The following is a 25,554-nucleotide window of genomic DNA, read 5'->3' on the forward strand; positions in this document are numbered from 1 at the left end:
GCAGACTGGCTCCTGCTCCTTCTACTCATTAGTGACCACCTAATTTTTTATGTTAATTAGCACTTCTCAGCCCTTCTATAGCTCTTGTCATCAGCCACTTCCACCTTAAAATGTTGTTCTCTATTGGTTTCTGTGATACCCCTTTCTCATCATTTCCTCTACCTTTCAGGCTATTACTCTGTTTCTTTCATGGACAATTTTACTTTTTGCTTATACTTTAAATGTTGCATATTGTATAACTAGAGGCCCGGTGCACAAAATTCGTGAACAGGTAGGGTCCCTAGGCCTGGCCAGCAATCAGGGCCAATTGGGGCCTTTCTTCCCCTAGCTGCTGGCTGCCGGCTGCCGGATGGAGCCTTCTTTCATTCTGCGCCGCCACCTTGTGGTCAGCACATGTCATAGCAATCGGTCAAACTCATATCCTCTATCTTCCCCCACAGATTCCGAATCAGTACAGAGTTCAGGACTCTTTAAAACATTTCCCAAGGGGGAAATTTGCATATTAGCCTTTTATTATATAGGATAGGTTCTGTTCTTAGGTTTCTTTTCTTCTCATTCTTTATCCTTTCAACTAGGCAATCTAAAGTCTATGTTTGTAGTTCCACGCACCTTCCATTAGCTCAGCCGTGGGCAAACTACGGCCCGCCGGCCGGATCCAGCCCGTTTGAAATGAATAAAACTAAAAAAAAAAAAAAAAAAGACCGTACCCTTTTATGTAATGATGTTTACTTTGAATTTATATTAGTTCACACAAACACTCCATCCATGCTTTTGTTCCGGCCCTCCGGTCCAGTTTAAGAACCCATTGTGGCCCTCGAGTCAAAAAGTTTGCCCACCCCTGCATTAGCTGATGGTTTCCCAATGTATTTCTGGAGCTCAGTTTTTGCTCTCAGTACCAGGCTTGAAATTACAGTGTCTACTGAATTCAACTGGTTACCTTCAAACTCCAAATTCTAACATCTCTTAACTTCTATACGACCTACTTTTTATATCCTCTTATTTTGGTACAACGTTTTATTTAGTTGTACCAATTTCTAGTAAATAAAAAAAACTACATCTTTAATATCTCTCAGATTTATCTTATTTTTTCTCGCTACTCTAGTAATTATGATTTAAACCCTTCTTCTTGCTCTTTTTTTTTTTTTTCCATGCTGTATTATTTTTAATTAGGTACAAAGACTTTTCCAATCATGTCACCTAGAGCTCACTTCACCCACTGCTTTGTTTGGCCGCCATTCTCTTGTCTCTCTCTTCAGCAATGGTGAGGCGGATACCCTTTCCACAGGTTAGGGAAATCCATGGTTTGTTGCCTTTGCCAATTACAAAAATGTTGGAGAGCTGGGTGGCAAAACTGTTGCCATTGGCATCTTTCACATGAACTATGTCAAAAGAACCAGGGTGCCTCTCCCTGTTGGTGATCACACCAATTCTTCCCAGGTTGGCACCTCCGGTCACCATGCACAAGTTACCATTGTCAGTCTTGATGAAATCAGTAATTCCGCCAGTCTCCAACTCAATCTGAATGGTGTCATTCACCTTGATGAGGGGATCAGGGTAGCAGATGGTGCGAGCATCATGGGTTACCAGATGAGGGATTCCTTTTGTGCCCACAAAGATCTTCCTCACTTTGCATAACTTGTACTTGGCCTCCTCAGGTGTAATACGATAAACAGCAAAGTGACCCTTAGTGTCATAGATCAGGCAGAAATTCTCTCCAGTCTTGTTAATGCTGATGACATCGTAAAACCAGCAGGGTAGGTTATATTGGTTCGGACCTTGCCATCAATCTTAATAAACCACTGCATGCAAATCTTCTTTACTTCATCTCCTGTTAGAGCATACTTAAGTCTGTTCCTTAAGAAAATGATGAGAGGGAGACATTCTCTCAGCGTGTGGGGACCGGTAGATGGCCGAGGAGCAAACACACCGGTCAGTTTATCTAGCATCCAATGCTTTGCAGCTGCTACACGCTTCAGATGCTTCTTAGGCCCATGAGCCATGGTGCGCCTGGCAATGAAAGAGCCTTTTTCTCTCTCTTGGGAAATTGTAACTATCCCCAGAGTGACCTTTCTACCTCCTGAAGTAGACTCTCTCTATAGTCTATCCTTCTTACTGCCATCATAGCAATGTTCTAAAATGCAATGTTTGAAGTGCGTTTTTCCTTATCTTAAATCTTTTAGATGCTTCTCATTACCCAGCAGTAGTTTTCAAATATTCATCCATGGTCCATCTGCTTTTGGATCATTTGGAAAACTTTTGAAAAACTCATATCCTCTATCTTCCCCCACAGATTCTGAATCAGTACAGAGTTCAGGACTCTTTAAAACATTTCCCAAATTATTTTATTAAGCAGGCAGGGTTGGAAAACACTGACCTATCCATGTGGTTCAGATTCCTTATCATGGAGTCCAGGACTGCTCAGGGTCTGACACCTGCCTGCTTCTTCGGTGCCATCTCTTTTTACAGTTTTTCCTCCTGTTCTCTCTGTGCTCCAGCCAGATGCTCTCTGCTGGCTCTGGAACCTACCAGTCTTGATCCTCTTTTAAAACCTTTGTTTGCTTTTGTTGAATCAGAGCCAGGACCCTAGATTTCTACCTGTTCCACCTCTGTAACCTAGGCAGTACCTCCTTGGATTTTACATGTGGAATTCAGGTTGAAAACCACTGAGCTCATTCAAATCAGTGAGGTCAGAAAAGGGACTCACTGACATCTTATAATGGTGAATGGCAGACCATATCTGAAATTCAGAATTTATATTCATAATAAAGTTCTTAATTTATTTCTCTTTTGTACTTTCATATATTTAATGTCTGGTCTGTTTGATCTGAAATGACCTCTTAATTCTTTCCTTCTTAAATAAATTATCATCCATTTGTTCCCTCATTCATTGTTTATTTATTCGTTCAGTAAACATTTATTTGAATATATAAGGAGCACTGTAGGATTTGCGGGGAGGTATGTAGAAAATTTGAACAATACAAATTCTCTATCCTTTAAGGTTCTTAACATAGGTCCTTTATATTAAATCATAAAATTCTATACAAAAAAACTATTATTTTTTTAGAAGAGAAACTATAATATAACCTTTTTCCACTGTTTTCTTTCTTTTTTTTTTCCCTCCAGGGAAAGACCATGTTTGTAAATTTATTGGCTGTGGGAGGAACGATCGCTTCAATTATGTGGTCATGCAGTTGCAGGTAAGTTGCCTTGAAAATATATCTTAAAATCTTGCCTAAGTTTTGGTCAAAGTACCTAATTATAGTGGAAAATAATAATAATAATAACAACAACAACAACACTCTTGGTATCATATCAGAATGTTTTATATTATTCAGATGAAAATTTGTTTAAACACACTTGATACAGATATTTCCAAAGATGGAAGGGTTGTCTCTCTCAGTTATTTTAGTTGATTCACATCTTCACTGATTGTCATCATTGCAGAGTTTTCAATCCTTACATGGATTGCTGGATATAATGTGAGCCTTGCCCTGTCCCTGTCCCCTCCCTTTCTACCCTTTGTTACCTTAAGGATTTAGTTTTCCATTTATGTGCTCAAGTACCAACCTGACCTGCTTAAAAATTTAAGCACTAGTTGAGATAGAAGAGAAATGTTAGTCCTCTTTCTCTTAATCTTTTAACATTGCTCTCTCTGTTCCCTATCCTTCAAATGAGAAGTGGAGTTGGATTGGAGCAGCAGAGAGAAATTCAGAAGGGGAATATTGGAGTAATGACTGCAGCATCCCCTTCTCTCTGACACTAACTCTGTCCTGAAAACACACACACCTCTAAACTGTAGTCACCCTCAAAGTGTAAAAGCTTGGTTCACCTTGCTGCCTAAGTTATAGATCGCAAGGTTTTCTTTCAACTGTGGCACAATCTGTTTTGGGCATTTGGTTCTTTTCTTTCAACTTAATAACTACATAGCAGTGATTTCAGAGACATGGGTCCTGGCCTAAATGCTTCCTCTTCTCCTAAGAAGGCTTTTCCTGTTTCCATCAGCTATCCTTCAGCATTTGAGTTAGATGTAAAGATATTAATCTCTCTGTAGACTTAAAGTTTGTTTTTTTAAAAATATATTTTATTGATTTTTTTAATATATTTTATTGATTTTTACAGAGAAGAAGGGAAAGGGATAGAGAGTTAGAAACATTGATGGGAGAGAAACATCGATCAGCTGCCTCCTGCACACCTCCCACCGGGGATGTGCCTGCAACCAAGGTACATGCCCCTGACCAGAATCAAACCCGGGACCTCTTAGTCCTCAGGCTGACGCTCTATCCACTGAGCCAAACCGGTCAGGGTGACTTAAAGTTTTTGAGTCATATGTTTCACTATCTCTTGAGCCAACACAGGTTTATAAATTCTTTGGTTAATCTCTTCCCACCCACCCCCTCCAACCCAACTTTCCTCCCAGATTTGACAGTCTCTTCTTTGCTTCTATGTTTTTGGATCTATTTTGTTCATCAATTTATTTTGTTCATTAGAGTCCACATATGAGTGAGATCATGTGATACTTGTCTTTCTCTTATTGGCTTCTTTTTTAATATTTTATTGATTTTTTACAGGGAGGAAGGGAGAGGGATAGAGAGTTAGAAACATCGATGAGAGAGAAACATCGATCAGCTGCCTTCTGCACTCCTCTTACTGGGGATGTGCCTGAAGCCAAGGTACATGCCCTTAACCGGAATTGAACCTGGGACCTTTCACAGTCCGCAGGCCGACGCTCTATCCACTGAGCCAAACCAGTTAGGTCTCTTAGTGGCTTCTTTTGCTCAGCATGATACTCTCCATGTCCCTCCATGCTGTCACAAAGGGTAAGAGCTCCTATTTTACTGCTGCATAGTATTGCATGGTGTAAATGTACCACAGCTTTTTTATCCACTCATCTACTGATGGGCACTTGGGCTGTTTCCCGATCTTAGGTATTGTAATAACACTGCTATGAACATAGGGGTGCATACATTCTTTCTGATTGGTGTTTCGGTTTCTTAGGATAGATTCCTAGAAGGGGGGGTCACTGGGTCAAAAATTCTTTAAAAAGAACTCTACCAGCTATTAAGGTATCTTGAGGAAGGACAACATTTCCTACAGGAAGGACAGGACTAATACTTGATTCTTTTATTTACCAGTATTCAGAATAGTTAGTTGGTTCCCTAATATTTTCCAAAGGGGACTAACTAGCCCTCTCTTTTTAAAAAATATAATTATGGCCCAGCCAGTGTGGCTCAGGAACCAAGAGGTCAGAGTTCAGTTCCCGGTCAGGGCACATGCCCGGGTTGTAGGCTCAATCCCCAGAAGGGGGCTTGAGGCAGCTGATGGATAATGTTTCTCACCGATGTTTCTCTCTATCCCTCTCCCTTCCTCTCTCTCTCACAATGAATAAAAACATATTTTTTAAATCCTTAAAATATATATAATTATGAATTCATAGATTTAACATGACCTGTGTCTTTCAATCATTGTTTTTCTTTTTAATTTTCAAATTGGCCCATCTTTGGCTAACAGAACTTCCTTCAAGTTGGATCCTGATTCATTGGACAGTACTAGACTGCAGCAGTCTTTGATAGCATCCTTACTTTCTGGTACAAAATTGTGTACCTAGCTCTTTCTGTATAATTCATGCTTTAAGTGGATGGATTCAGGATATGTGTATATATATATATAGATATATAGATATATATATAGATAGATAGATAGATAGATAGATATAGATATAGATAATATTTATAGTATTTTTTAAGAGGATATTCTACACTAATAAAAGAGAAAAATGGTAATTGGCGTACGAGCTACCCTTTTCATTGGCTAATCAGGGCTATATGCAAATTAACTGCCAACTAAGATTGGCAGTTAACTGCCAACTAAGATTGGCAGTTAACTGCCAACAAGATGGCGGTTAATTTGCATATGTAGGCACAATGCAGGGAGGTGAAAGGGAAAGCAGGAAGAAGCCCCCTGCCACTGACAGTGATTGGAAACCCAGGGGGGAGCTAAGAGCTGGGGGGCAGGGCAAAGGCAGCCCTGAGGCCGCCTTTGCCCTGCCCCCCAGCCATGATCAGAGAATCAGGTGCCTTTTCCACCCTGGCCAGTGATAGCAGGAAGTAGGGGTGGAGCCAGCGATGGGAGCTGGGCACGGTCGAAGCTGGCAGTCCCAGGAGCTAGGGGTCCCTTGCCTGGGCCTAAAGCGAAGCCCACGATCGTGGGGCCGCTGCAGCTGCGGGTCCTCGCTGCCCGGGCCGGACGCCTCAGCCAGAGGTGTCCTGCAGGGGCAGGGGCGGAGCCCGTGCAATCACGGCGCCCCCCCGCTGCCACTGCAGGTCCCCGCTGCCCGGGCCAGACGCCTAGGCCAGAGGCGTCAGGCCTGGGCAAGGGGCCGATCCTGCGATCGGAGGGTGATGGGGGTCAACGCCTGAGGGCTCCCAGTATGTGAGAGGGGGCAGGCTGGGCTGAGGGACACTCCCCCCCACACACACACCCAGTGCACGAATTTCGTGCACCGGGCCCCTAGTATGTATAATATACGTATATAATATTTATATATATATATATTGTATTTTTTAAGAGAAAATATATCATGGTGTATGTTCTTATTTCCAATTCAAGTTTTTGGTAATAGAATTGCTACTGCCCTCTTTGATTTTATATTGTGAGGTTCAGGGACATCAAAATGCATCTCTTTACTCTTATGTAACTTTTAAAAATATGCAGATGAAATGATATGATTGGGATTTACATGAAAATAATGCATTGTATGTGTGTGGGGAAGGGAGAGGAGGGTAAGTGCTGCTGGGAAGAGTAGATAACAGATGAGGGTTAGTTATATTATTTTCTCTCCCTTTAAGTATGTTTCAAATCCTTAATAATTAATTATATTTGTATTTTTATTAGGACCATGTTAAATTTATAGAAGTAGTTGGGAATAAATGAATTTACTTTTTTATTCAATAATATTTATTCCATATTACTGTGTATAAAGGTTCTTTTTTTATAGTGGCTGTATATTAGTCAATGAGATGACTGTACCATGATTTATTTAATCTTTCATTTATTGATGTATATATAGGTTGTTTTCAATTTGTCTTCTTAACAAATAATAACCACTTGTAGTATACACTCTGAAGTACAGAGTGAGGCAAAAGTAGGTTTACATTTGTTCATATGGAAAATGATACAATAATTAATAAATAATAATATAAGAATAACTCTTTCACGTACTCATAACTGTAAACCTTCTTTTTCCCCACCCTTCATAATTTACTGGCTCAAACCTGCATGTGTTTACCACGTTAGTAACTCTTTCCTCATATGCCACCCTTGTACTTATATTTTCAGATTCTCTTATTTGATGCCTTAGGTGTACATTTAAAAGGATTTAAGCCCAGCTTATGTGGCTCAGTGGCTGAATGTCTGAGGTCACAGTTTGATTCCAGTCAGGGCACATGCCCTGGCTGTGGGCTCAATTCCCAGTAGGGGGAGTGCAGGAGGCGCTGATCAATGATTGTCATCATTGATATTTCTGTCTCTCCCTCTCCCTTCCTCTCTGAAATCAATAAAAACATATTTAAAAAATAAAGTATCTTTCAAAAAATTTTAAAAAATAAAAGGATTTAAAATCATTACTGATATCATAAGTTTAATTTAATTGATTTCCTTTTTTAAAAAACATGTTTTTATTGATTTTTTTAGAGAGAGAGGAAGGGAGAGGGATAGAGAGATGGGAATCGAACTGTGACCTCCTGGTTCATAGGTTGACGCTCAACCACTGAGCCATGCCCGCCAGGCTAATTGATTTTCTTTCTAAAGCTTTTATGATGGTGGAAGTTGTTTATAAATGAAATTCTACTATTAGGTATATTTTTGGCAATGAAAATACTGAGTTTTGAAGAAAAATTTATTGGAATGCTAATACAGGTTATTAGATACTCCCATGGGATTATAAAAGTTGTTCTAGATTATCACTTATTTTACATTTGCTAAAGATATAGAGAACAACAAATTCTCCTAACATTAAACAAAGAAAAAATAACTACCAATTTGTGCTGTGGGAAAACTGCATTTTTTAAAAAATATATTGTATTGATTTTTTACAGAGAGGAAGGGAGAGAGATAGAGAGTTAGAAACATCGATGAGAGAGAAACATCAATCAGCTGCCTCCTGCACATCTCCTACTGGGGATGTGCCCGCAACCAAGGTACATGCCCTTGACCGGAATCGAACCTGGGACCTTTCAGCCCGCAGGCTGACGCTCTATCCACTGAGCCAAACCGGTTTCGGCGGAAAACTGCATTTTTAAAGAAGATATGTAGTATGAAAGGTTCCTGACATTCTGGTAAATTTTCAATTCTTAGTTTGCTTGAGTACTATTTAATATTTTATTTCAAATGGTACATGAGTAACTTAAGATTTTATTACTTTTTCAAAAGTGAACCAACTGTCTTTAGTTGAGGTGATAGTATTAGTGGTATTAATCCTAAACATATACTACAAAATTTTGGGAATAGGGAGATTGGGATATTTAAATTTCTTTGAGCTATAGGGGCCAGTTTCCATTCTTTGGGAGGTAGAACTACAGCATTATAAACCATTCATCTCATCAGATTACTGGTTGTTATCTAGGCTATAAGGAACCTTCTGGTGAAATAGCACAGTGAAGCGGAAAAAGAACACTTTGGAATCTGGCAGACTTAGATTTGAAAGACAACTTTACCTTAACGGGTATTATCCTAACAGAATGTCTTCTCTTGAGTGAAAGAATCATGATTTTGGTAAAATCCTTGCTATTTCAAAACATTTTTTAATGATAAATGGATAATTCCCCATCTTTTCTTATAACATAATTTTAGTACCATATTTGAAAGTGTGTTTTTGTTTCCATAGGGTCGGAATCTGGCAGACCTACGCCGTAGCCAGTCCCGGGGCACATTCACTATTAGCACTACTCTTCGGCTGGGTAGACAGATTCTGGAGTCTATTGAGAGCATCCATTCTGTGGGATTCTTGCACCGAGACATCAAACCGGTAGGGGGCCGTTTCCAGCCAGAGCACAGAATGAATTTGCTTAGTACTCTTAATCTTAAAATGGGACACAGTAACTTACAAATGTAGCTTTCTATATTAAATACAAGGTAATATTTTAATTTCTGTAGCAGAAATGGAACTGGAAGCAAAATATAACTTGCCTTTTCATTAAAAAAAAAAAAGATAATTACACACTACAACTTATATTCAAGAGCTTTTCTCCTACAATGAAAATGTTGTTCAACATCCAAATTAAAAATGACTAATGCTTGGCTATTATTATTATGTATGTTAACATTGCCATATTACTTAGCTTTACACCTGAATTGATAGTTATTCTTTGGATTTCTTTTTCCTAATATTGGTTACAAATATTTACCAAAGTTGTTTTTAGATATTGGCATGATGTTCTTTTGAACTATTTTTTTTTTATTTGAGTTATGGCTAGGAAAGAATTCAGGGCCAAGAATTAAACTATAAGAGAGTTTATTTAAAAAGACACAGAGGTAAAATAAGTGAGTGGTAGAAGAAATGGGCTCAGGAACCAAGTTACAGAGGCAAAAGGAGGGTCCTTGGAGTTTAGGAGAGAAGAGGGTGAAGGTAACATGCTGGGGGAAGAAGACGGGGAGGGGGAAGGCACAGGCATGCTCCCGAGAGGGAGAACACTTGAACTACTTTTAAGTAACAAATTATACTTATAAGAAACTATTTAGCCCTAGCCAGTTTGACTCGGTGGCTAGACCGTCGGCCTGAAGACTGAAAGGTCCCGGGTTTGATTCCAGTTAAGGGCACATGCCCAGGTTGAGGGCTTGATCTCCAGTAAGGGTTGTTCAGGAGGCAGTCGATCAATGATTCTCTCTCATCATTGATGTTTCTATCTCTCCCTCCCTCTTCCTTTCTCACTGATCAATAAAAATATATTATATATAAAAAAAGAAATCATCAATTTTGAAATACTACTTTTTTCTCCTGAGTATTACAGTGGCAATATATAGTATTTTTTCTTATTGTTTTTCTTAGATATTGTCATTTCCATAACTGTGAAATAAACTTTTTTTATTTTTTCTTCTTATTTATTTATTTTTATTTTTTAAGATATATTTTTATTGATTTCAGAGAGGAGAGGGAGAGAGAAATAGAAACGTCGATGAGAGAGAATCATTGATTGGCTGCCTCCTATATGCCCTCCACCAGGGATCTAGCTGCAACCCGGGCACATGCCCTTGACCAGAATCAAACCCGGGACCCTTCAGTTCAAAAGGCCGATACTCTATCCACTGAGCCAAACCAGCTAGGGCCTTCTTATTTTTGTTTTCTTTGTTGCTCACAAGGGGAATGACCCATTTTGGAAATATTGTATTTACTAGAAATTTTTCATTTTTGGTGCAGTTGAAAATGACACCCATCTGTTGCTACTTGATTTCTAAAATTAGTTTACATGAAAATGGCAACTAAAAGTAACATGATTGAATGAGACTGAATGTAATGTAGATTTCTTTGGCTCTTATTTCTCTGCCAAACTAAATGTCATTATTTGAGAACTGTGGTGATGAAGAGCTTCCATTTTTATCAGAAAGTTCCCTAAGTAGAACAGTGTTTTAAAATAAAAGCTAACAATTCTGTGACAATTTGACTTTTGCTTTTATAAATTCTCTTGTTTACATACCCATCTTTGCAAGTTTGTGGCCATTTAACGTTAAATTTATTTTTACTAAGGGAAGAATACAAAGAATATTTTCCTTTAGTCTGTTTTGAAATGTTTCCTTAAATTGCATCTTAATTTTTACACTTGGCTAAATTCAGCTTTCAGTTAAGTCAGTGTTGTGTTGTATACAACTTTATACAGTCACTTAAATCTTTGTTGCTCAAAGTTCACCTGATCATAGGCATTAATAGAACCCACAATGAAATTTACAGTAAACATAATTGACTAGAATAGTATATTTGAGACCTGTGTGCTGTATGGAATTTAAGTAGAAGAATTAAAATCTAGAAAGAGTAATACATAAGGACTAATTATAAGAATATGTATATTTTCCTTCTTTATTTTTCTAGTCGAACTTCGCCATGGGCCGCTTTCCTAGTACATGTAGGAAGTGTTACATGCTCGATTTTGGCTTGGCTCGACAATTTACTAATTCCTGTGGTGACGTCAGACCAGTAAGATTTTTCATGTTCTTGGCTATTTGAGACTTAAACTATTATTTATTATATCACTCTATTTAAAGAAATGCTAATTATGTATCAGAATGGATGTGATTCAAGAAGTAGCATACATATTTATAATTAAATCATAAAATGAGTTAATCATTCCACTATTAAAAGTTGTAGACTTAAAAAAAATACATTAGACACAGATTTAGAGTTGTCTTGTACTAAGAACACAAATTAGCCCTTTAGTATCAGTGATCTTTTTTGCAGTCCAAAGCTCTTTCTACATATAATGGTTTTTCTGTTTCAGTTATTGTACTTTTCATATCCATTTGGTTCTTTTAAAAAATTTCTCTTTATTGATATTCTCTATTTGATACGATGTTGTCATACTTTCCTTACTTCTGTTATCAAGCATTCCTTTAGTTTTGTGAAGATATTTATAATGGCTAGTTTGAAATCTTTTATTGTTAAGTCCAACATCTAGTCACTCTCACAGACAATTTCTGTTGCCTGCTTTTTTTTTGTTTTTAATGTATGAGAGATAATTCCTTGTTTCTTTGCATACCTTATAATTTATTTTTTTGGAAACTGGACATTTTAGATAATATGTTGTAGCAATTCTGGGTACTGGTCCCCCTTCCAGGGTTTGTTATTATGTGCTTGTTTATTTGTTTAGTGAATGTATTATTTTAGTGAAGTCTGTTTTTTTCCACACCTCACCCTCAAAATACAGTGTTAATCTCCACTAATTGATTGCTCTATTGTTTACAACAGTGCCCTAGGGCACAAATTCCTTGGCAAAGTAATCAAAGTGTGCCTCCTAAAATGGAATAGTTCTTTTAAAGGAATTTATTGAAGTGACATTGATTAATAAAATTATACAGGTTTCAGATGTACAATTCTATAATACATCATCTGTATATTGTATTATGTGGTCACCACCGCAAATTACAAGTCTCCTTCCACCACCATTTATTTCCCCTTTACTCTCTTCTTCCTCTCCCCAGCCCCCTTTCCCTCTGGCCATCACCACACTGTTGTCTGTAGCTATGGGTTATGCATATATGTTCTTTGACTAATCCCTTCACCTACTTTCATCCAGCCCCCTAGCCCACTCCCCTCTGACAGCTGTCAGTCTGTTCCATGTATTCATGCCTCTGTTTCTATTTTATTAGTTGATTTTGTACATTAGATTCCATACATAAGTGAAACCATATGGTACTTGTCTTTCTCTGACTGGCTTATTTCACTTAGCACAATACTCTCCAGGTCCATCCATGCTGTCACAGAAGGTAAGATTTTCTTCTATTTTAAGGTCTAGTAGTATTCCAGACTGCGGAACTTCAGAGGGAAGGTGGGGGAGGGTAGGAAGAGATCAAAGAACTTGTATGCATATATGCATAACCCATGGACACAGACAATAGGTTGGTGAAGGCTGGGGTCAGGTGGTGAGGGCAGGCTAAAAGGGGTCAATGCTGGGGGAAAGGGGACATATGTAATATTTTCAACAATAAATATTTAATTTTAAGAAATGATGAGAGAGAATCATCGATTGGCTGCCTTCTGCACGCCCCCCACTGAGGATTGAGCCCGAAACCCTGGCATGTGCCCTTGACCAGGATTGAACCTGGGACCCTTCAGTCCTAAGGCCAATGCTCTATCCACTGAGCAAAACCATCCAGGGCTTTAGTTGTTTTTTTAAAATAATTTTCACCAGTTTTACTGGGGAGTGGAGCTCCTCATGTTGTCATACAGGCATTTGTTCTCCCACTATCGCTCTTATACTTGTGTCTTCCTTTTACCTTTAGTTTTGTTTTAACTTGCTACTGATTGTGACTCTCATTCCTAGCAAATTGGTTGCGCAGAATTAAAACACTGGTTTTGAATGAACTAACTATATAGTAATAGTTGTATACAGAAATGTAAATTATATTTAAGATAAGGGCACATGAGAATTTAAGTGCCTAGAAATTATGAGAGAATCTTTCTTATTCTGGTGAAGGTCTTTCATGTTAATAGGAAACATGGGGTGCAGGGAGCGGATCTCCCCCTTGCAGGCTCTTGCCTCAGGAAGTTTGAAGAATAAAATTCACGGGCTAAAAGGACTTGTTAGTAAAAGGGTGGAAATTTATTGGAAGCAAATACAGACTCCCATGTAGGGAGGGGCTCCCAACCACTAAGCTCCTTTTTTCTAAGGTTTTTAAATGCTGTGGTTCTTTGTCTCTTCATGCTCCCTTCTAATTGGACACCTTCCCCATTTTATGACCCTGTGCTTTTCTAATTGGTCACTCTTTTGCAGAATATCAGCTTCAAAGTTTAAAACCCACTTGGTGCCCTTCCTTTTTCTCTCCCCCTTATCTTGCAACGTTCCTCTATCTCCTGTGAACATGGTTCCCTCTTTCCAGCATCTGTGGACATTTCTCTATCCTCTGTGAAAGTATGTTTCCTTTTTCCCCATAGCAGTTTTTCAATTTTCAGAACATGTTTTTTAAAAAGTCACTCTGGTGTAAAGAGACTATTGAGAGCAAGAGTAGAATCAGAAAGACAAGTTAGAAGACTAACATGAAGGTCCAGTGATCAATGATAGTGGCTGGGACCTAGGACATTAGGGTGGTACAATATGGTAGTGAGAAATGATTGTGTTTTGCATATATTTTAAAGATAGATTTAATAAGACTTCCTTCTGGATTTGATATTGGGATGTGAAAGAAAAAGAAGAGTCAAGAATGATTACTAGATTTTTGTCCTGAATGAATGATCATGCTATTAACCATGATAGGGAAGGATGAAGAAGATCCGATAAGGGGGAAAAAACACAAGTTCTATTTTCTAGAAGTAAGTGAGATGCCTCTTAGATTCAAGATGGAAATAACAAGAAGCTGATAATGATATATTAATTTGTAGCTCAAAGGAGAAATCAGGGCTGGGGATAATATAAATTTAAGAATCACTTGTTCCCAATGTTTAAAACTAAATGGTAATTTTAAAAAATGAAACTAGATCAGCTAAGGAGAGGATATTGCTAGGTAAGAAAAGAGGTTCTGAGTTTGAGCAATTGGGGCACTTAGCAACTTGATGATGGAAAAAGAAGAACTGTGAGCCAGCCAAGAGGAGTGAGAGGAGGATCAGCCAGTGAGGTAGGAGAAAAATCAGGAGAATGTGATATCTTGGGAGCCGAGTGAAGAAAGTGCTTCAAGTATGTAGGGGTGGTTATCACCTGCACCAGATGCTGCTGATAGGTCAAGTAAGGTGGGAAATGAGAACTGACCATCTGGATTACTCAAGTGGAATAAGTTAAAGAGAGTTGGAGAGATAAAATGAAGAAAGAGAGTATAGGTAACTCTCTGGTGGAGTTTCTGTGCTCTAATCTTCACCAGAGGATATGTTTTTTATTTTATTTTATTGATTTGAGGAAGGGAGGGAAGGTGAGAGGCAGAGAGAGAAGAGAGAGAGAAAGAGAGAAACATTGATGGGTTGCCTCCTGTATGCACCCCACAACCTGGCTGGGTATGTGCCCTGACCAGGAATCGAACCTGCCACCTTTTGGTGTACAGGACAGTGCTTTAACCAACTGAGCCACACAGGCCAGGGCCAGAGATTTTTTGTTCTAAAGAGGAGTGGTAAAACAAGAAGTAGTTGAAAGGGCAGTGAAAGCCATCCTTCCTTCCTTCCCTAATTTTTAAAAAGTGGTAGTTATTATAGCATACTTGTATGCTATAATACTGATGGTAATACTCCAGGACATGTGAAAAAATAAAAACTGATGTAGGACAGAGCAGGAACAGTTATGAGAGCCAAGTTCTTGCATAGCTGGCAGGGGAAGAAATCCTGGCACAAATGGTGAGGTTAGCCTATTATGTAAGAGCAAGAACACTTTTCCATGTAACTGGGAAAAGGCAGAATAAGTGGGTACAGATTTAGATAACTAATATTTTTTTAAAATATATTTTTATTGATTTCAGAGAGGAAGGAAGAGGGGGAGAGAGATAGAAACATCCATGATGAGAGAGAATCATGAATCGGCTGCCTCCTGCAAGTCCCCCAATGGGGGTCGAGCCCACAACCTGGGCATGTGCCCTTGACCAGCATTGAACCTGGGACCTTTCAGTTTGCAGGCCAATGTTTTATCCACTGAGCCAAACTGGCTAGGGCAGTAACTAATATTTTGATTTTTTTTTTCTTTCCATATATGTTCCAAAAGAGTCTAAAAAACACATATGTAAATTTTAAATAAGAATATTAAGACATTCATGGCCTCCATCTAGGTTAAGAAATAGCTCATTTCCACCTTAGAAGCATGCTATGGTCCTTTCCTGATGGCATCCCTTTTCCTCCCTCAAGCAGCATGTCCAATAGAACTTACTATGAAGTTGGAAATGTTCTGTATCTGCACTGTCCATTATGGTAGCCACTAGCCACATGTGCCTAGTGAGCACTTGAATTTTGACCAGAGGAAACAAGGAACTCAATTTCAAAAATTATTTAATTTGAAGTTGCTATTATATTGGCCATTGTAGCCCTAGACAAATTCCATTCTTAATTTTGCATTAACCAGTCCCTTGCTTTGCTTTCTTCTCTCTTCTGTAGACCCAAGAGTAGTTATTTGTAGTACGGAACAGATTCAAGGAGCTTTGTAAAATACTTTAGTTACCATATGCCCTTCACCTAGCTTCCCCCAATGATATCTTAGATAGCCATAGCAGTACATTGTCAAAACTAGGAAATTTGATATGGGTATACTATTATTAACTCAAGGACAGCCTGAGTCAGATTTCACTATATTTTTAAAAACATTTTTTTTTTAGGAGTGGAGAAATGCTATATGAAATGTTATCGCATGTATAGATTCATTATAACCAACACCACAATCAGGATACAAAACTCCTTCAAAACATAATGTCTGTTTATCTACCAAAGTTATGGTACAGGATTATCAGTCAGCTTGCATCACAAACAGAATGGTGGGTAGTATCTGTGACACTAGTGAGTTGTTTATGTGGTTGGTTTTGAGATCCTCTTTTTTTTTTATTATACACATACACACACACACACACACGCACACACACACACATATATATATTATATACTAGGGGCCCGGTGCACGAAATTCGTGCACTGGGTGTGTGTGGGGGGGGGGGAGTGTGTGTGTGTGTGGGGGGGAGTGTCCCTCAGCCCAGCCTGCCCCCTCTCACATACTGGGAGCCCTCAGGCGTTGACCCCCATCACCCTCCGATCGCAGGATCGGCCCCTTGCCCAGGCCTGATGCCTCTGGCTGAGGCATCTGGCTCGGGCAGCGGGGACCCACAGCTGCAGCGGCCCCGCGATCGTGGGCTTCGCTTTAGGCCCAGGAAAGGGACCCCTAGCTCCTGGGACTGCCAGCTTCGACCGTGCCCAGCTCCCATCACTGGCTCCACCCCTACTTCCTGCTATCACTGGCCAGGGCGGCAAAGGCACCTGATTCTCCGATCATGGCTCCCAGCTCTTAGCTCCCCCCTGGGTTTCTGATCACTGTCAGTGGCAGGGGGCTTCTTCCTGCTTTCCCTTTCGCCTCCCTGCATTGTGCCTACATATGCAAATTAACCGCCATCTTGTTGGCAGTTAACTGCCAATCTTTGTTGGCAGTTAACTGCCAATCTTAGTTGGCAGTTAATTTACATATAGCCCTGATTAGCCAATGAAAAGGGTATCGTCGTACGCCAATTACCATTTTTCTCTTTTATTAGTGTAGATATCCTACCTAATAAAAGACAAAAAGGGTAATTGACCATACCTTCGCTACGCTTCCCATTGGCTAATCAGGGCGATATGCAAATTAACCGCCAACCAAGATGGTGGCTGAAGCGAGCAGGAGGCTTGCTTGCTCCAGTGATGGAGGAAGCCAAGGTTCCTCGCCTGCCAGCTCTGAGCTCCGAAAGCAACAAAGTTTCAATTATAGAAGCTAAACAAACTCCAGATACCTGCTTTCAGCCGGCGGTGGCCACGAAGCTAGAGGGGGCTCTTAGCTCCAGTGACGGCAACATAGTTTCAATTATAGAAGCTAAACAAACCCCAGATACCTGCTTTCAGCAGGCCGTGGCCTCAGAGCTGGAGTTAGAAAAGGTAAATAAATCCCAGAATAAAAGAAAAAGATAAAAAGGAGAGGTTGGGAGCTTCCGTCGCCGGCCAGCCTGAAAACGGCCCTCAGCCCCTCTCCCAGACTGTCCAGGCACCCCAGTGGGGATCCCCACCCTAAAGGGGGTGTGCCCAGCCTGAAAACAGCCATCATCCCCTCAACCAGAGTGGCCAGGCACCCCAGTGGGGACCCCCACCCTGATCTGGGACACCCTTCAGGGCAAACCAGCCGGCCCCCACCCGTGCACCAGGCCTCTGTGATATATAGTAAAAGGGTAATATGCAAACTGACCCTAACAGCAGAACGACTGGGAATGACTGGTCACTATGACACATACTGACCACCAGGGGCCAGATGCTCAATGCAGGAGCTGCCCTCTGGTGGTCAGGGTGCTCCCACATGGGGGAGCTCTGCTCAGCCACAAGCCAGGCTGATGGCTGCCAGTACAGCGGTGGTGGTGGGAGCCCTCCTGCCTCCTCAGCAGCGCTAAAGATGTCTGACTGCAGCCTAGGTCTGCTCCCCACTGGCAAGTGGACATTCCCCGAGGGCTGCCGGGCTGCCAGAGGGATGTCTGATTGCCAGTTTAGGCCCAATCCCCCGGGGAGCAGGCCTAAGCCAGCAGGTGGTCATCCCCCGAGGGGTCCCAGACTGTGAGAGGGCACAGGCTGGGCTGAGGGACTCCCCCTATCCCGAGTGCACTGGTCCTCTTGTGTGTGTGTGTGTGTGCGTGCGTGCGTGTGTGTGTGTACATATATATATATATATATATATATATATAAAGGTAATATGCAAATTAGGCCAGGACACCATAACGGCCACGACTAGCTCAGGAGGAGAGGCCAGGCACCTTCGCCTGATCAGCTTGGTCGCCTCCCGCAGAAGGAGGTCAGACTGCAGTTTAGTAAGCCATCAGTAGGACATCCCCTGAGGGTTCCCGGACTATGAGGGGGCAAGCTGGGCTGAGGGACCTCCCCCCCCCCCCCCGTGCACGAATTTTGTGCACCGCGCCTCTAGTCTTTAAGATAAATTAGTTACATTAAATAGATATGTGAAATATAAAGATGCTTTGATACATACAGTTTCAATTTTGAATTCCTGTTTGCTTAATGATTTCAGTCTGCATGCTCATTTTTTCCATTCTGGTTCAAAGTATGCCCCAGTTTCATTAGCCCTGCAGCTGGCATCTCACATTGGCCCTTTGTGTCTAAGCTCTTGGAATGCCATGTTTTCTCCTTCCTAACCATTCAGCTAAAACTTCTAGTGCCTTGGGCTGTAATGACCTAATTAAGAACAGTTTTTAAAGTCTTTTTTTCTGTTACCTTTCCAGAATTTCAACTATGGAGTGTCCCCCCAAAAAATGTATGCACACTGTGAATGATTATAAAGTCAGTGTTTATTAACATACAGTTTATTTTCAAAATTGAGCTATCAGTTGTTAAAGTGCATATACATTTTTTGGGACACCCTGTATTTTCTTATTTCCACTGGGGATTTTATTACAGAGTTCTCCATGCCATTTCTCTCCCCCCTCCCCAGATCTCCTCCCTTTGATTAGCAGTAAATGTGGGCTCATGCCTAGAGTCCTTCCTTTCTCCTATATTTATTCTTCTAGGAGCTCATTCTATCTCTAACATTTATCCCCTTCTTCACATTCATACTACTTCTGTCCTTGTACAGGTCTCCTGGTTTCTTGTTTGGATTATTAAAATAGTTTCCTCACTGATCACCCTTCCCTCTCCTTCTAATCTATCCTTTATACTTCCAGCAGAGTAAACATGCCAAGCACTTTCTCAATGATATCACTTCACTACTTACAATTTTTTATGAATTCCATTTGACTGCACATTATAAATTAAACAATTTACGATGATATTCAAGGCCATCCTTAATCTGATCCCAACCTATGTTTCCATTATTTTCTCTTACCATTTGCTTCAGCGCACCAAACTCTTTTCCCTAACACCTATAGTACTTTCCTCCCTTTTGGCATTGTTGTATTCTTTTTATTTAAAATGCATTTTCTTCTTCCTGTTGTAATTCTTCTGCCAGTTCCTCTAAGCACAATATACTTTTTCTTTTCTTTTTTTAATTTTCATTCAAATATCTAGGTATTTGTTTTAATAAAGCACACTCTTAGGTTTTTAACCATTTTAACTTTTAACTTTTTTCTCCAAAGATGTTTTTAAATGTAATTTTTTGAGAAGATAATACTATATTCATGTGTTGCAAAAATAAAAGTCTTAACAATTCATCAAAATTTGTACTTGTTCTGGCTGAGTAGCTCAGTTGATTAGAGTGTTGTCCGATATACCAAGGTTGCAGGTTCGATCCCCACTCAGGGCATGTACAAGAATCAATCAATGAATGCATAAATAAGTAGGACAAAAAAAAATCGATTTTTCTTACTTTTTCTCCCCCTTCCGCTCTCTCTGTAAAATCAATAAATTAAAAAAAAAATTAACACTTTTCAATGGCAATGACAGAAGTAAGGTCAGAGCCAGGCCAGGGCTACTTTTAACTGGAAAGTCTCCTGGGCTTATGTTGGCTAGAGTCCTTGGGGGACTGGGGGGAGAGTCTAGTGCTCAATAGACTTGACTGCAGAGGTCATAATAGGTCTGGGTGTATTCATCCTAACAGTTATCGGAATGAAAATAACTAGGCAAAATTACGTGCTACAAAAACATTTGTGTGTTAGAGAAGATCCCTGGGAGCTTGAGGGAGGCAGCCAATGGATGTGTCTCTCTCATATCGATGTTTCTCTCTGTCTCTACCCCTCCCTCCCATTCTCTCTAAAAATCAATGGAAAAATGTCCTTGGTTGAGAATTAACAATTACAGCAACAAAAACAGAAAGGAGTAATTAAAGGGGGAAGAGAAGTTCATGGAAGAAGAAATAGACTATTAATTTGAATAGATTGAACATAGATTATAAAAATGAGCAAACAGAGGAAGAATATATAGGATATTTATCTTATAGCATATGACCAAAAGATTCTGGTAACTAAAGATTTTGAAAATATCATTTATTATACACTTTTTCTGACTACAAAAGTAATGCATTTTGCCCAGCCAGTATGACTCAGTGGTTGAGAATTGACCTATGAACCCAGAGATCATAGTTCAATTCCCAGGAAGTGTGCAGGGAGCAGCCAATCAATGATTCTCTCTCATCATTGATGTTTCTATTTCTCTCTCCCTCTCCCTTCCTCTCTCTAAACCAATAAAAACATTATTTTTTAAAAAAGGTAATGCATGTTAATTGAGGATAATTTAAAATTACTGATAGCAAATAAAAATTCTAGTGAAAATTATTGGCTATGATTATTTTAAAGTTTGTCAGTTTTCATATTGAGCTATGGTGCTTTCCATAAATCTTTAGGTTATTGACTCCATCCTTGTGAAGCAACAAAATTGAACAGTTTATGATTTCAAGTCAAAAGACCTTAGTTGATGCCTGGTTTTATCACCGACTAATTCTGTATCTCTCAGAATCTGTTTCTATGTCTGTAAAATGAGCAATACAGGGACCCTGCCATCACAGAGTTTATATTCCAATGGAAGAAGCTAGGCAATAAAAAAGTGAAAGTATAAATAAAATCAATTCTAGGTAGTGAAATGTATTATGAGAAAAAAATAAAGCAGAGTAGAAGAATAAAATGGGCCCTGGTGGGTGTGACTCAGTTGGTTGAGTGTCCTCCTGTGTAATCTTAGATTACTCAGAGGTTGCTGGTTTGATTCCAGGTTAAGGGCACATGCTTGTGTTGAGAGCTCATTCCCTGGTAGGGGACATGCTGGAGGCAGCCAATCAGTATTAAGCTCTCACATAGATGGTTTTCTTTCTCTCTCTCTCTCTCTCTCTTTCTCTCTCTCTCTCTCTCCCTCCCTCCCTCCCTCCCTCCCTCCCTCCCCCCTCTTCCCCTTATCTAAAAATCAATAAACTATTTTTTTTTAAAGAATAAAGTGGCATTTCAGGGGTGGGTAGTATTTTTTACTAGGATAATTAAGGATTGTTTCTCTGAAGAACTGGCACTTGAGTAGAGGGCCTAATATGGAGAAGAGCTAGCCATTGGAGGCATTCATAGAGAGAGCATACCAACTGAAGAGACCAGCAAGTGCAACTATCAAGTGGAATGAGGCCAGTGCCAAGACAGAGAATGTTTTGTAGGCCAAGTAATAAAAGTTTGAACTTTATCCTACGTTGAGCTCTCTGAGAACTGGGATCATGTATTATTCATGTTTGGATTTATTCCCAGTACCTGGCACATAGTAAGTACTCATTAACTTAAATTTATGAATATTTGAATTGCATATATAGGTAGGGATACAAATTGCCACCATCTTTGAATGGAGTTTGAATGAAATAACCAAGTCACGAAGAGATAGGCATCTTAGATTCCTCAGAGATTCCTCAGGGTCTTACTATACTTTTTTTTTTTTTTACCAGAGCCTGAATATTAGTGCATGTACTATGATGCTGGGCAGGATTCTGAGCATATGAAAGCATTTAATGTTTTTATATATATATATATATTATTGATTTTTTTACAGGGAGGGAGAGGGATAGAGAGTTAGAAACATCAATGAGAGAGAAACATCGATCAGCTGCCTCCTGCACACTCCCTACTGGGATTGTGCCCGCAACCAAGGTACATGCCCTTAGCCGGAATCGAACCTTGGACCCTTCAGTCTGCAGGCCGATGCTCTATCCACTGAGCCAAACCGGTCAGGGCTTATGTTTTCTAATATATATATATATATATATATATATATAGTTTATTTATTATAAATGCCACTTTATTTTACCTTATTTTTAAAAAATACATGTTATTGATTTCAGAGAGGAAAGGAGAGAGAGAGAGAGAGAAAGAGAACATCAATGATGAGAGAGCATCATTGATTGGCTGCCTCCTATATACCCCCTACTGGGGATTGAGCCCACAACCCAGGCATATGCCCTGAGCTAAATCAAACTGTGACCTCCTGATTCATAGGTTGACACTCAACCACTGAGCAACACCAGCCAGGTAAAAATTAGAAATTTAAATAGTGTTTTATTGTGACAGTAATGCACGTTTCTCACATCCACTTTATGGCTCAAGTGTACTGAGTCTTTTGCTATTTGATGCTTATTTATTATTCTTTTTTGGTTTTATTGTAGCCTCGAGCTGTGGCAGGCTTTCGAGGGACAGTTCGTTATGCATCGATCAATGCTCATCGGAACAGAGTAGGTATCTGAACTAGAGTCATGTCTGTATAACCATGGTGATGGCTTGAGTTAGATTGATTTCTTTTTTTAGAGTACAAAGTGTGGAAATTGCTGCCTCTTCAGCAGCGCTAAGGATGTCTGACTGCAGCTTAGGTCTGCTCCCCGCTGGCAAGTGGACATCCCCTGAGGGCTGCCAGGCTGCCAGAGGGATGTCTGATTGCCAGCTTAGGCCCAATCCCCTGGGGAGCGGGCCTAAGCCAGCAGGTGGTCATCCCCTGAGGGGTCCCAGACTGCGAGAGGGCACAGTCTGGGCTGAGGGACCTCTAGTCCTATATAATAAAAGCCTAATATGCTAAGTGTCGGGTTGTCTGTTCAATCAAACAAAGCCTAATATGCTAATGATTTGCTAAGGCTGCCCAACTGCTCTTTATGACATGCCCTGACCACCAGGGGCAGACAGTTGACCGGTCGACCAGTCATAATGACATGCACTGACCACCAGGGGGTAGATGCTCCTACTGGTAGGTTAGCTTGCTGCTGGGGTCTGGCTGATTGGGACTGAGTAAGACAGGTCAGACATGCCCTGGAGCCCTCCTGCGGTCCCTCCCCAGCTGGCCAACCTCCCGTGTTCCTCCCTGGCCCTGATTGTGCACCGGTGGGGTTCCTCGGCATGGCCTGTACCCTCTTGCAATCCGGGACCCCTCAGGGGATGTTGGAGAGCTGGTTTCATCCCAATCTCACAGGCCAGGCCGAAGGACCCCACTGGTGCACAAATTCATGCATCGGGCCTCTGGTTTTATCTGTAATATGCATTAATCTGTGGTAGCCCTTCTGTAATGTTTTGTTTTCATGAAGATCTCAAATGGAGACTTTAAAATTTTTATTTTAGTAAATATATCTTTCCTCTTGGGTTAAATTTTTAGTACTCTCCCCCACTTTTTTTTTTACTTTGGTCCTTTTGTTTTGCTCTGATTTTTTTCCTTAATCTAAACCTTAAGTATGAGTAGAAAAGTTGGGTATTGTAAGGATTTTCAATCCTTAAACTTGTTTAGATAAAATTGAGAAATTTAACAAGTAATTGCTTGATAAAATAAAGGTAATCTTTTCTTGGTCTTTGTTACTTTATTTTTGTTCTGTAAAGCCAAAATTGCTGTAATGAAAATTGACCAATGCTAAATATAAAGGAAGAGTATGCTGAGGTTGTGTATGCTATGCCCCAGTTAATTTGGTTTCTTATGATGTGACTAGAGGCCTGGTGCACAAAATACATGCACTGGGGCGGGAGGTCCCTCAGCCATCAGTCAGACATCCTTAGCGCTGTAGCGGAGGCGGGAGAGGCTCCCGCCACCACCACTGTGCTTGCCAGCCATGAGCCCGGCTTCTGGCTGAGAGGTGCTTCCCCTGTGGGAGCGCACTGACCACCAGGGGGCAGCTCCTGCATTGAGCATATGCCCCCTGGTGGTCAGTGCGCATCATAGTGACTGATCGTTCTGCTGTTTGGTTGATTTTCATATTAGCCTTTTATTATATAGGATTATAAATTAAAAATAGGAAAATTATTTTTTATCAGTGGGTAGCATTTTGATTCAGTATTGTTTTATATTATGGCATTTAGTCAGTTATTCTGCCTTGAAAAGAAGGTACTCTTATTTTCCAGATAGATTCTTACAAAATGTTGTAAGTAGTAAGCTTTATAGTTAACTAGAGGCCCAGTGCACAGATTCATGCACATTGAAAGGAAATTAATTAGAAGGTGGCTAGCGGGGTAGGAATGGGCAAGATGGGCCAGACACACCCTGGAGCCAACCTCCCGCGGTCCCTCCTTGGCCAGCCGCACCTGGGGCAGCACTGGGGCTCGAAGGGTGTCTGCCGAGTGAGCAGAGGTCCCTCCAGCAGGTGGGGTCCCTCAGCCTGGCCTGTGGGGATTGGCAGTCCAACATCCCCTGAGGGGTCCCAGAGTGCAAGAAGGCACGCTGCAAAGTTGTGTCGCTCGGCAGCTCCTGCGTTGAGCGTCTGCCCCCTGATGGTCAGTGCATGTCATTCCTACTGGCTGGTTTTTAAGTGTGCAATATGTTAGTGTTAAGTATATTCACATTATTGCACAACAGATTTCTGGAACTTTTTCATTTTGCAACACTGAAACTCTGTACCCACTAAATACTAATTTCCCTTACATTTATCAATTAATGGGCTGTTAATTATATTATTGCAAGCATTCTGGGTTTGGGGGCATTCTTTTTAAAAAATATATATTTTATTGATTTTTACGTAGAGGAAGGGAGAGGGATAGAGAGTTAGAAATATCGATCAGCGATCAGCTGCCTCTTGCACACCCCCTACTGGGGATGTGCCTGCAACCGAGGTACATGCCCTTGACTGGAATTGAACCTGGGACCCTTCAGTCCGCAGGCCAACGCTCTATTCACTGAGCCAAACCGGTCAGGGCAGGGAGCATTCTTTATATCAAGTTCTTCAGTATATTCCTTCTGCCATGTACATTTGTTATATATTGTGTGCTTTCTCTCATTTGTGGGCACTATATTTCAATGTTTAGGCCTTATTATAGGATGAAACACAATAGTTAGGTCTTAGACAATGTCATATACTCACAGGGAGTATATTAATATAATGTGACTGAATTTTGTTTTGTTTATGAAGGAAATGGGAAGACACGATGACCTTTGGTCCTTATTCTACATGTTGGTGGAGTTTGTAGTTGGGCAGCTGCCATGGAGAAAAATAAAAGACAAGGTAATTTTGGAAATGGAAATGTCAGTTTTGGGTAGGGAAAATAATAAAATTTCCTCCTTTGTAGACATCTTTGTTGAGAATATATTTAGGTATAAGAATTAAAATGTACAAGCACCTTCACTGTATAATACCCAATATGTATATTTTTGTGTCTATGACCTGATATTAGAGATCTAGTTAATTTTATGACTTTTTCTTTGTACACAGGAATAGATACTAATATATGTACAATTATTATTTCTGATGTGATTTCTAGTCTTCCCTCTTAGTTTTTATTTTCACTAGTTCTCTTTTTTTTTTATAAATCAAT

General features: G+C 40.3%; 1 protein-coding gene and 1 pseudogene across 8 annotated transcripts in view; one reads left to right on the forward strand and one right to left on the reverse strand.

Moving 5' to 3' along the window:
- TTBK2 (tau tubulin kinase 2) overlaps positions 1 to 25,554 on the forward strand; it is a 148,005-nt gene that overhangs the window by 64,101 nt on the left and 58,350 nt on the right. For 3 of the 8 annotated variants that reach the window (XM_059703858.1, XM_059703867.1, XM_059703887.1), the window contains 5 exons: positions 3,124 to 3,197; positions 8,882 to 9,022; positions 11,078 to 11,182; positions 22,446 to 22,511; positions 25,152 to 25,244. In XM_059703858.1, coding sequence (XP_059559841.1) covers positions 3,124 to 3,197; positions 8,882 to 9,022; positions 11,078 to 11,182; positions 22,446 to 22,511; positions 25,152 to 25,244 — 479 coding nt within the window. Of the gene's footprint in view, positions 1 to 1,665; positions 1,755 to 3,123; positions 3,198 to 8,100; positions 8,334 to 8,881; positions 9,023 to 11,077; positions 11,183 to 22,445; positions 22,512 to 25,151; positions 25,245 to 25,554 lie in introns of those variants that run through there. The other 5 variants (XM_059703877.1, XM_059703914.1, XM_059703895.1 and 2 more) reach the window with 4 other exon arrangements.
- LOC132238464 (small ribosomal subunit protein eS4, X isoform-like) lies at positions 1,133 to 2,000 on the reverse strand (annotated as a pseudogene).

This window comes from Myotis daubentonii, chromosome 1 (assembly GCF_963259705.1).
Source record: "Myotis daubentonii chromosome 1, mMyoDau2.1, whole genome shotgun sequence".
Lineage (NCBI taxonomy): Eukaryota > Metazoa > Chordata > Mammalia > Chiroptera > Vespertilionidae > Myotis > Myotis daubentonii.